The 14,790-nt window shown below is 50.1% G+C and overlaps 1 protein-coding gene across 1 annotated transcript in view; it reads right to left on the bottom strand.

Annotated features, from left to right (window-relative positions):
* TMEM132B (transmembrane protein 132B) overlaps nucleotides 1–5,506 on the bottom strand; it is a 343,025-nt gene extending 337,519 nt beyond the window's left edge. Inside the window, exon 1 of the mRNA XM_044990538.1 lies at nucleotides 5,116–5,506. Coding sequence (XP_044846473.1) covers nucleotides 5,116–5,197 — 82 coding nt within the window. The 5' untranslated portion in view covers nucleotides 5,198–5,506. The remainder of the gene's footprint in view (nucleotides 1–5,115) is intronic.
* Nucleotides 5,507–14,790: the final 9,284 nt, after the last annotated feature.

The raw sequence follows: 14,790 nt of genomic DNA, 5'->3' as shown, positions 1-14,790 counted from the left end.
TGAAAGTAAGCTGGTACAGTCTGGCGTACCAGCAAGAGCAGAATGAATCAGGAACACTGTGCCGGACTGGACCGGCTTCCCCGGCAGTGATTTAAAGGGCCTGGTCTTCCTGCCACTGCGGGGAGCCTCAGGCCCTTTAAATCACCGCCGGAGCTCCAGCAGCTGGGCTCAGGCAGGGATTTAAAGGGCCCGGAGCTTCGGTCACGGCGGGGAGCCCCCGGTCCTTTAAAGCGCCGCCAGAGCCCTGCCACCCCAGGATGGCAGCGGCAGGGCTCCTGCGGTGATTCAAAGGGCCCAGAGCTCCGGCTGCTGAGGCACTGTGGGCCCTTTAATTCACCCCTGAGCTCCGGTGTGATTTAAAGGCCCTGGGGCTCCCAGCCACAGCCGGAGCCTCAGGGCCTTTAAATATTGAAGGGCCCCGCCTCTTCCAGTTGAGGCCACGCCTCTTCTGGATGAGGCCACGCCCCCGCTCAGGACTCTGGCACACCTGAAAGTCCTTTAAGTTACTTTCACCCCTGTATTTACCACCTTTGCAAAGATGAGAATTGGAGGACATGGAAACGTCCCAAGAGGAGTAAAGTACACAGGCCACCCGTGAGCTTCCAAAATCCCCAGAGCTTCCAAAATCACCAGTTTTAATGGCCTCCTTGGGGGCTCTGAGGACATTTTCTAAAGCTCTGTCGCAGGGACCAATGGGGAGAGCAGGCAAGAAACAAAGAAGGTATGGAGTGAGAATCCTCCACATGAGACTCCCCTAGGGCTGGATACTAGATTCAGCTTGCTAATGGCTATATTAGAACAGAGTATGGTAGGCACAAGTGGCTCCTGTCTTCCCAATGGGCCAAACTCAAACCCTGGATCTCAACAGCCCTGAACTTTGCAATCGCTGAAATCCAGCGCGGACGTGACTTTTGTGACCTGGGGCCACCACCCATTCCCACCTTCATTGCCAAAATGCAAGAGATAAGGAAACCCCTTAGTATTGTTAGCAGCCTACAACAAGTACGCAGAATGAAGACATTCGCTAGACAGGATTTGGATTAGTCTCTAATTTCTAAAGTAGATTTTCACTCATTCTAACCCCCTCAGCTCACAGACCATAGACTGTCCTGTCATCTACAACCCATAATCCAGGAGTGGCCAACCTGTGGCTCTGGAGCTACATGCAGCTCTTCAGAAGTTAATATGCGGCTCCTTCTATAGACACCGACTCCGGGCTGGAGCTACAGGCGTCAACTTTCCAATCTGCCGGGGGGTGCTCACTGCTCAACCCTTGGCTCTGCCACAAGCCCTGCCCCCACTCCACCCCTTCCCCCCCCCTCCCCTGAGCATGCCGTGCCCTCGTTCCCCCCTCCCCCCCCGAGCCTCCTGCATGCCATGAAACAGGTGATCGGGAGGGAGGGGGAGGCGCTGATCAGCAGGGCTGCCGGTAGATGGGAGGCGCTGGGAGCTGATGGGGGGCTGCTGACGTATTACTGTGGCTCTTTGGCAATGTACATTGGCAAATTCTGGCTCCTTCTCCGGCTCCGGTTGGCCACCCCTGCCATACTCGATGGGCATGACACAGGCCAGCTCTAGTGTATGGTGAACAGGGGCACTAGATTAGACAGGCCAAAGGGAAGAGTGGGACTCTGGGGGTGTTCACCAAACACCAGCATGAACTGCACCGGCACTGCTCCTTCCCAGAGTGCACAGAGCAGTTTGAAGAGCAGAGGTAGAACATTACAGAAGTTGGCTAAGAAGGTACAAAGCAGCAACAACGTGGGTTTCCAGACACAGAAGCACTCAGCATGTTGCAGGAATCACACCCACAACCTACTCTCACCATGGTAGCTACCCACAGAAGTGCGGGGGTGGGGGAGGGAAGAGAAGGCAGAAAAGAAAAAAGAAGTCAGAAAGGAGACGCACATTACAATGAGTAAGAAGGAAAAAAACCCCACTCCATTGCTACTACTGTAGACAGAGGCAGCAGCAATGAGTTTCAATCTGTGGTCCACAGACCCGGGGGGGGGGGGGCGGAGGGCGCAGACTATATCTAAGATTTCCAAAAGGAACCACATCTCCATTTGAAATTTTTTAAAGCCTCCACAAATGAAAAAAAAAAAAAAGGTTGCAAACCACTGGTCTCCAGCTCTAACTGTCATGAAATCAAATGCTGGGTCTTACTCAGGCGATTAATATTTCAAAAAGTCAACAGCTTGTAAAGGACAAGTGCATGTCGGAGACACACAGACACGGCCCAGGCGTTCCCCACCCGCGCTATGTCCACTAACGGGGGAGAGGGGTGTTAAGCTTTGGCACGTAGAGAGTCCCAGGTCTGTTTTCTCACGTCTCTCAGGGCGAGTTGATAAAACACTTTTGCTCGCGTTGCTGGGGAGGGAGATGCAATTTGTGCCTCGCTAGCTGTGAGCTGGCAGCAGGATTTGGGATTAGGAAAAATTTCCCCAACGGATTCTCCCAGGCCAAGCCACTGAGAAGTGCAGAGATGCGGAAAGGGAAACATGCCATGGCGAATACTGCCGAGTTTTTCTGTGCTCGAGGGCTACTGGGTTCGAGTTCTGTCTGACGCTCCCTATTCTTCCCCCCTTGAAGCCATATATCCAGACGGACTGAAAATTGACTCCTTTCTAGCTAGCAGCTTCCAGCATTTTTTTTTCATTCTCTGCACCCATAACTTAAGGATCTTTATTGAAATCTGTCCTGTTTGCATACAAAGACTCGTGGTATCCCAGTTAAGAGAGAGAACTGGGCTACTACATTCACATCACGAGGGTCACTCGTATTTAATCTGAAATCCTTCAATAACTAACTATTCAATAACTAACCCTATTCAGTGTGAGCGTTTCTATACTCAGCGCAAGCGAAATACCTACAACCAAACGTGACAGCCGCGCTGCTCCACGCCCAATGAAAACAGAAGAAACGCCGCGCAATTTCAGCACCGGCGCATCTAGATGACATTTGTTTTTATACTACCCCGATTTAGTACTAAACAGCTGTGCGGGAGCCCACGCTCCTAGTGGAGGGTCCCAGGAGAAGGGCCTTCGGGACTTCTGCAAGCGCACGGGGTGCAAGGTTCGCCCTAGAGAGGAAATCTGACCGTTCCCTCTCTCCCAGCCCAGGGATAGCTCAGTGGTTTGAGCATTGGCCTGCTAAACCCAGGGTTGTGCGTTCAATCCTTGAGGAGGCCACTTAGGGATCTGGGGCAAAAATTGGTCCTGCTAGTGAAGGCAGGGGGCTGGACTAGATGACCTTTCAAGGTCCCTTCCAGTTCTAGGAGAATGGTATATCTCCAATTATTACCTATTACCCCCACCCAAAATAAAACGCTGCTCTCACGCTCAGTTGCAAACCATAATGCAGGTATATTATATAGTTTAAAATCGGTGCCTTTCCAAACATGAATCAACTGGCTCCTCTACTCTAGACCTGATAACCTGCAAGATGCTGAGATTCGCATGGGAGATGCTCAGAGCCCTCAACTCCCCACTCAGCGAAGCTTGCAGGATCAGGTCCTAAATACGCTCGCAAAACTACTGCTAGGTAGCGTCTTTAGTCCTGCAAGCCTGGTCCCACTGGACTCGGTGGGTCAGATCAGGGCATCCGTTGTTTTAAAGCAGAACCCCATTGTCTGCAAAGATACATTAATGCCGTGCTACGGTCCAAGCGGTTTGTGGGACGGGGACCTTTCTTTCCCAGCTATTCCTCGATCCCTGTTGCTATTTATCAAGACAAGAAAAGCATGCAACACCCTGCGTCCTGGCCAATCTCCGTACACCCAGGAAAGGTGGCACTAGCATCATTTTACCTACGAGTTTTGAATTCCTGGATTTTCTTTCAAAGAAACTGCAAAAAAAGGGGGGAGAGCGTCCGGTGAGTGAGTGAGTCTTCACGGAGCGCTCAGCGACACCCCCCACCCACCATTTACACTTCTGTTCACTCGCTTTTTGTTAACTCTGCCCTGGCCCCAGAGCTGTTAAGTCAGCGCGTCGGAGTAACGTTTCCCCGGGATTTCTTGCAAACACACAGCGGTAAAGTTTTCCTCCGGAAAGCGGCAAAGCCCCCAGATTCGGGGCTGTCCCCACCGCTCTGCGGGATGATTCCGGACAGGGGCCCGAGGACCTGGGAGCAAAGGCCAGTGCGTGACCATCGGGGAACCTGCTCATCTCGAGGGACTGCACCGCACAAGTCACGGGGGAGCAATCAGTGCAACCCCGGGGAGAGAAAGCTGCTCTCTACCGGCACACGGATGTGCGGGGACATGTCACCTCGTGAGTCTCCCTTGTCACTGGGATTCGCAAGCCCGGGGCTGGCAAAGCAGGCGCAGTACAGATGGCTTCCTACTTTCTACAACCATCCCTGACATCTCCCCAGACATTCCCCGGGCCACCCACCTGCGCCTTTGGGTGTCCCGGGGCGGGGGGGCGGTCACAAGCGGGAATCGGCCAGCTAGCAGCCATAGGGGAGGAGAGGGCACAGAGCCCAGAGAGAGGGGCTGGGCTGGGCGAGCGAGCCCAGCAGGTGGGTGGAAGCAGCAGCTGTCAGGAAACCCTTTCCCCTCGTTCCCGACTCGGAAAGCTGGAGCTCCCCCGCAGCAGCCGGAGCGAGCTTTGCCAGGGGTCAGGCAGGGCTTGTGGGCTCGCCCCAGAGCTGACAGCTGGGACCTGAACGGGGGCTGCTATTTCCGGCACCCCCCCCCCCAGGAGAATGAACCCCAGGACCGTAGCGGGAGAGAGGGGCCAGGCCGGGCAGGGACTGTAACACCAGTGGACAGTGTGGGAGGCGCTACCCCCCCCCCAGTGAGAGATCGGGGGGTCCCAGCAGCCTCAGTCCCCTGCGGACAGTTTGCGGACTGGGGGTGGGGGGGTGATTCCGCCTTAAGTTTATTCGCGTAACTTTGCGCTGCCCGGATCTTTCCTCTCCAACGCCGCGAGCGAGGGGCCGGAAGGCTGGGGACACGCGTGGGAACGGACACGCCAGCGAGCCCCATCCTCCCCGGGTCACACGAGAAACCCCCGCCCCGCGTGTCCAGCCCGCAGCCTCGGGGAGCCACAGGTGAAAACCCACCAACCAGAACGAGGATAACTTCGCGGGTGGGGGGGGGGCGGGAGTTACCTTTGCACAGCAGGGCAGCCAGCGCCAGCGCCAGCACCGGGCACCTGGGCACCATCCTCTCGGCTCCATCCCCAGCAGTCATAGTGCGGAGTTATTTGCGGGGGGGGGGCGTGTTTGGGGGGGTCTGAGTAAACAGATCCCCCCTCCCCCGCTTTTGTTTCCTTGTGGTTAAACCAGCCCCCCCTGAAGAACCGGCTCCGGCCCGCCAGCGATCATCACAGCCCCCGGGAAAGCCGAGCCCCCTGGGGAGGGGCCGGCCCGCAGCAGCCCGTCGTCCTCGGCGCAAGGCGGCTGGCCCCGCGGTCTCCTCGCATCCCGGCCCCGCGGGAAACCCTCGCCCATCCCCGCCGGGCGCCGCGGCCGGAACCTCCTGCGCCCGCGGGCGCTTGCAAATCCTCGCCGGCGGCCGGCCGGCTCCACCCCGGCGGCGGGTTCCCGCCTCTTCCCCCGCCTGCGGCCGGAGCCCAGCCCGGGCGGCGGCTGCTGCTGCTGCTGCTGCGCTCCAGCCGGGGACCGCGGCGCGCCCGTCTCACCTCCGAGCGGGGCGCATCTGCGAGCGGCGGCGGCAGGATCCCGCCCCCCCCCTCCAGTGCTACCGCGCGGGGGGGCGGCGAGTGACAAGCCGGCCGGGCCAATGGAAGGGGGGTGGGCTGGGAAACGGGGCAGGCGGGGGGGGCAGGGCAGGGCGGACAGGCTGGGAACCCCCAGGAGTTGCGGGGGGGGGCGGGAATCGCCTTTACCTGCCTGGGCTGGGAGCGCGGGGAGGAGCGAGGCTCTGGCTCGGGGGAGCGGGGGGTCTAGCCGGGTCTCAGGGGCTAGCTCACCCCGCGGGAGGAGGGCGCCGGACGGGGGGTACGAAGGAGGAGCAGCCTGGGGAGAACCCGGGACGGGGGGTGGATCCCAGCCAGGAAAACCACCGTGGGGAGGCCGGGAGCAGCGGCTGCGCGGGAAGTTGTTCCACGGCGCCGTGCGGGGGGTGGGGGACACCCCAGCGCGCCCCCTGGGCCGGGGGGAAGCGCGCGGACCGCGCCCCGCCGGGGCTCCCTCGGCCCCGCCGGCTCCGGGCCGGAGGAAGGGCGGCACTCGGGGGTTCAGCCCAGCCCCGCTCGCTGCTTCGCTCCCGGCGGTTGGATTCCTGAGCGGTTAGCGGTAGGAGAGGCCAAACCCAGCCCCGTGTCCCCTGAGGAGCCGAGCTCGATGGGGCAGGAGCGAGGGGAGGGTTTCTGGGGGAGTGGGAGGCGACTTTAGGGGCCAGCCAGTGTCAGCTTGAGGCTGGTTTCCCTCCAGGTTGGCTTTCTCCCGTCTCTGTCCCCTTCAAACTACTTTGGGGGCCCGTCCAGGAAAGCCGGGGCCCGTCCCAGCAGGAGCCACTTAACTCCGCTTAACTCACTCACTGGTGTTTCAACAGGTGCAAGAGAGGGGCGCAAACAAGACCCAGGTTTTTCCCATTCAGCTACTGTCACAACACTCCCTAGAGCGCCTGGCCACAGGGCTGGTTTCAAACCAGCTCATTAGGCAGAGCGCAGTTAAGGCAGATCCTGGTTTAAAAACAAATGGAGGGGAGCAGAGCCAGTGCTTCCTTTGAACCCCCTTAATTATATCTGTGCTTGTCACACTGCCTCCTTGTAAATAAGGAGCAGTCCCTAGCTGTTCAGAAGGTCCTCAGCCCCCATGGAAAGCTGTCTCAATGCAGAAAAACAAAACGTATTGCAGAAGGATTGAAGCGATTCTTCATTAACATGAGAGTAGCAGTCAGGCTAAGGCTGGACAGACATGTAGCAAAAAACAGCCCCTGCCCCTACAGAGATACAATCTGTACACAATCATCAGCAGGTGATGGAAAATACCAAGCACTAACCACAAATGGTTTTTTGCTCTAATTTCTCTGGGTGACTGTCCCCACCCCTCTTTTCATTGTGGTCCCACTAGACTGAGTGGACGCCTCAGAGATAAGGACAGACATGCTGCAGCAATTTCTGAAGAAGCCTTTTATTAGCTGAACGTGTGGCAGTGCTTCTGTGATGGAGGAGTGTAGAATGGCATGTCCAGAGCGCAGCAAGAAAGGCTCTGTTGGGCCTGGCTTTCCTTTACTGGGTGCCTGACAGGGCATGGTGTGACTTGCCAACAGGGGGCCTTTGCATGGCACCACCAACCTCAGGAAGGATTCAGAGGCAGCTCTGGAGCATGGTAAGGGAATGTTCAAAAGCTGCAGCCACCCACAGCCCGTAACTTTGCCTTCCAACCCCAAAAGCAAAGTGAAGGGCAACGCTCCCTGCCTTCCTTGGGTGCCCCGCGCTCCCACCGAGTTCAAGCGATGCCACCGGGAGCCTTTTGTGTGCTGCTGAACGGATGCAAGTCGCTTAAGAACTACACCCAATGGCAAATCAATCCTCTGCGCTTTTCGGTTCCTCTGGATTCACAGCTGCACACCCTCGTAGCAATAACATCAAGCACTACAATGGCAGAGAAACAAGGGACAGCGGCTGCCCAAAGCACAAAGCTGCTATTCTCAAAGGGTTTTCTCCAGAGGGAGAAGAGAGAGAGAGAGAATTCTACTTTTTGTTTTACTTTCACATATTGAAGTTGTTTTTCACCATCAGCATCACCCTGAAAAATCCACCCCAAGCTAAACTCCATAGATCCACAGCAGCCACTGCTCTGTTTAAAAACTACCTGCTCATTTTGCCATGTTGCCCCTTTTGACCCAAGCACCCAGTCAAAGTTTGGGGCCTGATGGGTGTTCCAATTGGGAGTAGAAGTTGGTGGTAGTCTGGTATTTCTTTGATGAAGTGTTGTCTATTTACAAAGAAATTACAAAGTCCTGTGTCTCTGAAGCAAAGAGAATCAAGTAGCAGGAAATGGCTTCTTTTGCTTACACCAAGTGCATGCTTTTCAGTCTGCACTCCTGACACACAAATCTCCCCCCAGTTTTCTTGCAGGGTCAGCCATCCTCCTTTCAGCTGCTCCTTTAGACAGTCTCTCTCTCTCTCTCCTGTTTTTCTTGTCTGTTCTCAGTTTCTTCATGTTCTACCATCCTGCACACACCCCCAAAACAATATTCAATCAAAGCTCCAGCATGGCTTCACATGCTTCTTGGGTCTAAGGTGTGGGGCCTGTTTCCATCCCTCACCCGATCATGCCCCTGGGCAGAGTTCCTTGGGGCAATGTCCATTGACTCCTGAGACACCTTTGAGGAGCAGTGGGTGCTGTCAGGGTTTCTCTGCTCAGTGTTCCCCTCTGGATCCCTGAGTTTTAACCCTCAGTCCCCTCCCTATTTTTTCACGTGTTGTCCCCAGTGCTCACTTGCAGCCTAGGTCCAACAGGAGGAGGGAGGCAGGCCCACATGTCCTAGTATAGAGGTGGGGGGTTATGTTTTTAGTTATTATAACTGAAGGGTGAGTTCATATCTATCAACCTCAATCCCATAACATAGTGTCACCCAGCTCAGAACGCTGGTTATCAAGAGCGGTTTTGTTTTTCAGATGGTCTCTCCCAGCCCATACAAGCCCAAATATAATGAACATCCCCTTCCCACAAACCGATGAAATGACATCCACTGGATTTTATATAACTAAATATGTATGTGGTTTGCAAAAGTAAAAAGGGTCAGATTACATTTTAAGAGAATTTGGGGCATTTGATAGCATAATTTCTTTGCTTTCAGTACATAAAATACTAAGCCAGGTATTAAAACTCGCCATTTGGCCATGAGCATCTTCAGAGGCACTGTTAATAGGTGCCCAACTAAGTTTCAAAAGAATTTGCCACTCCACTTGGAGGAGAATGTGTGTTAACAGAACACTGACAGCTGAGCATAATCAATCCCGCCTGATTGATTTTTGGTTTTGCAGCATGTTCATCTACCCAGAAAAAGAGAAACAACAAGAGCTTCCTTCCATGAGAACAGTGCAAGAAACCTCACATCCCTAATCTACTGGTGGCAGGATGGCCAAACTACCCAAGGCACAGAACTGAGATTAAATTCTAAGTCAGAGTCTGACCTCCCATATATTCCATTCTTACTACTTACTCTCATTTTATGCATGAAGCTATAAGATTTCTTACCCATCTTTTAACTACAGCAGTTAAAACGTATAACGGCTCCCCCTACGAATCATTTTGCTGCAGTTTCAAACAGGGCTTCTTCTGACAACAGGCTTTTGGGAAGTGCTGTATTTATGGATGTTGCCTCTTGCCTCTTTCCTAAGCATGCATTTAAAACTGCAAACGCTTCAAATGCAAACCGAGGAACACACTAGAGGGAAAAACTCCGCTAGTGAGTCTGAATTTTAAAAGCACAGGATTTACTTATAAAAATTTTGGTTCTGATGCAGGGATACAATAGGCTGCATTGTATTTTGAATCCTAACTTTAGTCACTAAATCCAAGCCAGGTTGTTTTTCAATTCAATAAATTAAGCAGAGGTTTCCAAGAAGCAGCTGGCAAACTGGGGTGGATTTTTTATTCGACCTGTTTTGTGCATAAACATAAGTCTCCTTTCCTTTTGCACAGCTTTTGTGGTTAAACATTTTTTCTTTATTTTTTTTTGTCTGAGGATTTTGGCCAAGCTTCATTTTTATTTCAAGATAAAATAAAGAGTTATTTCCGAGGGGCTTTGCTAGGAAAGGGGGAAGTATAACAAAATCCCCCTTCCCTGGGATCTATTTGGAAACAATTCTTAATAGTTGGGATTACTCACTGTAAATAAAAAGGGCAAAACTACTGCCTATGAATTTGGTGCTCTTGAGAAGGAGGTGCTGACTTCACTGGTTAGACAGACAGGTGCTTTGTAAACTTTAGCAGAGCAAGACAGCCCGGCTGTGCAGTCCCAGCCTGGGTCCATGCCAGTAGAAAATCCCACTTTTGTCAAACTGAGCTAACTTGGTGCGTTTGTGAAACAACCATCTACTAGGGAGTAGGTGGAGAGCACCAAACTGATTTCACGGAGCCCCAAGTAGTACTGAGCTCCTGTCGGTAGCAGTAAAATGTTTTTAGTGCACTAGCCCACTGGGTCACCAAATCACCTACCCTAATGCAAAATTAAAATGAGCTCTGATAGTGGGAACAATAGATGACATCTGCAAGTGATCTCCTCCAGCTCTGGACTGACTAATGCAGATCCTCCCTGCAATCATCCTTCACTGCAAAAACCCACAAAAACAAAAACAAAAACCCAAAGGATCCAACTCTCTGTTCTCTACAATAGCACTCTTGCCTCTGTTCAAGAGAACATAACAATTATTCAGAGTCCCCAGTTCCCGGGCAGAATTTGTCACATCTGTGACTGATCCATAATGTATGTGTGCGCCATTTGCCCCTGCAAAACTGGAGAGAGAGGGGATTGCATGGTCATGTCTTGGAATGAGTGTTATCCACATAGTACAGCCACACAGTGTAAGCACAGCAAGGGGCAGCCCTTTCAATGCCATATGGCAGCATCTTCTTTGTAACCACATGAAGGCGCTGAACTGGTTTCTCTGCACACGCTTTGCTTTGCTCTGCATAACCTGCCTCGCTCTGCATTTGGTCTGGGTCCCTCCCTGTTCCTTGCTTTCACAGGGACTCCCTTTCTGGAGATGGAAGAAAGCCTCAGTCCCACACAGCACCTACATGCAGATCAACAGGATCCCCCTCCCTTCCCCCAGCGGGCTGCAGTAGCTATCTCTAAGAGGTTACACGCAGAAGCTATCAAGGACAGCAGGAAACACGGGTCCATCCTGCACTGCAAATTTCCACAGTCCAGCTGGGCGGCTTGGGAGGGAATAGGGTGTGTTGATTACACTTCTTCGTCTAGATAAATGTCAATGGTCCATCCATACTGCTTAAGTGCAGAAAAGGCAAAATGACCACCTCTGCACCATGTCCTAGATGCAGTTCCAGTGCTCAAGGGGTCCTGATCTTTGCTTTGATTATCATTTAAAATATTTTTAATTACCTAGAGACTCCCCAGCAACTGATGAACTTTTTCTTGCAGGCTAAATGGCAGCGTCTGGGTGGTCACAATCCAGGACCGGAGCTTTTCCAGTGCATCTGTCCTTACTCAGCTGGCCAAGTTACTGCCTATTGATAAAAGAGCAAGATTCCCCTCTAGCGGTCATTCTCATTATTGCTGGGAGGAGAAAAGTTGAGACATCTGTGGTGGAAAAATCTCTCACATACATGTGCAAAAAAATCACACACACACACACGGTAAAAAAAATCCTAAAACTAATCATAAATTCCCTCAAATGTGTTTCAATTAAAAAAAAAATCAAACTACTCTAGATATTTCCTGAACTGCCCTTTAACAAAATTCACTGGCTCTAGCCCCTGCATCCAAAAATCTGCTGCAGGAACAAAAGTTTCAATATTCACTAAAAAGCAAACCTGAGTCCTTTAAGGATTGAGTCTTTAATGCGATTACAACAAAACTGCTGAGAGAGAAAAAGGAAAGAGGAGTTTAACTAAATCTATGCCCATGGGCTCTTCCGAGCTTTTGTAAACATGTCTCTGGGTTTTTCTTTTCCTCTTTTCACATGAGCCAGCTTTTATGTAGCACTTCCTGTAATCCTGTTTGCCTCCTTACCAACTAGTATTGTCATAACATTTTTAAGTCTTATGATTTACCGCTCCATGCGAATGGAAACATGAATAGATGCTTATCTTCCATAAGAGGAAAATGAAATGTGATGTAATTGTGAGACTCGGAGAAATAAAAGAAGTCCAGTTCATTCAGGAAGAATTAGGCCAAGCAAGTAAAAGGAAACGCAGGGGTTTAAATTTCCTTAAGGAAACATAAGGTTAATTAAAAGAACTCACTGCAATAATGAAGATCACCTCGCGGTCTTCTCTTTTACTCACTACAATAAAATACTATATGGCACATTTAGCTGCTAACTCAGCTTTAATGGACCCCAAATAAGTTTAACTGGATATGATGTGTGTTGTTCAACATCCTGTTTCTTTCCCAGAAAAGAGACTAGCTACTGGCAACCAGTCAAGTGGTGATAAGGAAACTAATGTTACTGACCTAAGGTAAAATTGTCCTTGACCGGAGTCCCTCAATGACCAAGGCTTCCTTGAGTTAAAACAGAGAAGAAAGGAACCAATTCTTGTTTCTCTGGAATTAGGTTAAGTATCAGCTTTCTTCCCTGAATATCTGTTTGAAGCACCTACAAATGTAAAGCTTTCAACAACATTTCCCCCCTTCCCTTAGAAGTAGTCAACAGTTATTTGCTAACTGCCACGTGCACTAGGTGCTGTACAAACAAAAATGCATTCCCCTGCCCCAAAGAGGTGACTAGCATACTTCTCCACAGTCTCCCCCTTACCTACAAAGACCAACATAATTCCACATCCTTCATTAGCTTCTCCTAATCTTCGAGTCTTGTTGCCCAAAATATTGTGAGCAACCTTCCAATCCTAGTGCTCTAACCTCCCCTTTCACCCCACCTCATCTTCTTATTCAAATCCCTTTAAAGGGTTCATTTTTTCCAGCCCCCTTCAAAATAGTAACCCACATCAGTCAAGGACCTTACATAGGAGAAATTGCAAGACAGGACAAGAGCAGGGTATCTGGAAACCCTCCCATTATTGCTAGGAAATTTTCAATTAAAAAAACCCTAACTAGTATTTGAGAGGCAAGACAGATCCAGAGATTCTGAAAAACTCTGATGAGTTCATCAGGAAGCACCAACTTATATATGTAACAATGTAACTGGCTGATAGTGATCAGTCGCATTCTATTAGTTGCATACATGATTCATTTGGTCAGCATCTTCCCATATCTGAGGGAGAATATAAACATTAAATATGTAGGCCGGGGTAGTCAATAGGTGGACTGTAGGCCAAATCTGGACTGACAGATGCTTTTGAATGGACTCTGAATTATTTTTATTTACTAATTATTGCTATTTTCTCTGCAAGAAATTTGGACCTTGACAAAAAATAATTGACTACCCCTGAAGTTGATTTCTCAACAATTCATGAACTTCCTTGTTGTAAGTATAATGCTTTTCTTTTAAATTTCTTCTACAGCGACCTTTGACTGCAACATAAAACCATTCGGCTAGCTAATAAGTGGGGAAAATGCCTTATTTGTATTTACAAATTGTGAAATGGGTTTTCCCCCATTAACAGGACTCTTTCATTTTCTTGTGGGCAAACATGTTTGTCTTGCAATAGACAAATCTTAAAACAGAAAAAGAATGACAGGAAGGCAGACCTTGGAGGATTTTGTCACCAAACGCTAGGGATTCTGTACAAATCAACAGATGAAAACTAGATGTTATCAGAGATAAAGGGTATCAGAATGAAAGAGCTTTTCAACACAGAATGCACTGTGCATGGTGATCCTCTGGTAGGGAAGTTACTTCTATAATAGGGGCTATTGGGAATTGTTTCAGGCATTTTCAGCATCAGAGCACAAAGTGATATAGAGAATCCAGCGAGTCACTAAGTACAGGGGCAGTCTGGATTTATTTTCCTCATTAAGACTAAAGCAGTAGGTGTGAGACATCAGCAACACCACCAGAAGGGGATTACTGGGGAATAAACCCCCCCAGGAAGTGTTGCAACTGAATCAATGCAATACATAGTTACAGATGCTAAAACATGGGCATTCTCATCAAAGCGTCAGAACAATGAATGCTTATTGACTGAACCTGCTCCATTGATCTGAGCTTCTTGTTTCTGTATCAGTGACTGAGCTGCTTTCAAGCGCCTTGGCTGGCTTAGAGTGAGTCTTGTCTTTTCACGTTCTTATGGGGTGAGAGCAGCACAAGCTAACTGACGAGACACTGTGGAAGCAGCCAAGACACACAGAACTGTGGCTGCCATAAGATGGCTTTTCCCACACCTGGTTCTTGAAATAAATCTTTTCCCGAGACAGTTTTATTTAATGAGGCTGGTACACTGTTGATTGAGTTTTCCTTGTGCCCAAGTGATTTTCACACTCATAAGCAAACTGTACATGAATGATGAGGAAGAATTTGGAACATCACTAAGTCTGGGGGTTTTAATTCACTTCAATCTCAGACTATAGTTTCAAGAATGCCCCACATTAAACAGTAAGGCTGAGAAATAGGCTGAGGCTGAGAGTGGAAGTCAATGGGAGTTAGGCACCAATTCTCATAGCATCTTAGAAAATCCCAGCCTAAGATCATGCACTCTTTGGATGTTCAATAAATAAAAAATGTTGGAACCTAGCTGTAAGCTTGAATATCATTAATGATGGGAGAGTGTCAGAAATGTCACCATGTGTCTGAACAAAATCTGATCTAATCAGCCAAAAATCCACTCCCACCCCCTCTTTGCTCTGCCAACTGGGGCGGAAATCTAAAGAGAAAAGGCTCTCTCATATGGTACCCAGTACCTTCCTTCATGCTTCTGTATTTCAGTATGTCATCTGGTCCTCTGGAACCTGGAGTAATCATAGTAGTGAGAAACAACAGGCAGGAGACAGTAAAAGGACCTTTTTTCAAACTTCAGAAAAGTGCAAATTGAGTTTTGGGCTCCAGACAGGATCTGAACCAATCAGAGCTCATGCCTAAACTTTTATCTCATAATCAGGACAGAGCTCCTAATTGAATTCTGTGCCTTCATTCTGAGCCCAGATGCAAGGAGGAACACAATAACAGGAAAGTGACATTCAGTTTGGGCACTGCTCAGGTATAAGATCAGGATTGCACCTGTTCA

This window comes from Mauremys mutica, chromosome 16 (assembly GCF_020497125.1).
Source record: "Mauremys mutica isolate MM-2020 ecotype Southern chromosome 16, ASM2049712v1, whole genome shotgun sequence".
Taxonomy (NCBI): Eukaryota; Metazoa; Chordata; order Testudines; family Geoemydidae; genus Mauremys; species Mauremys mutica.
Note: the sequence above shows the minus strand (reverse complement) of the source record. Positions and strands in the feature narration are given on the sequence as shown.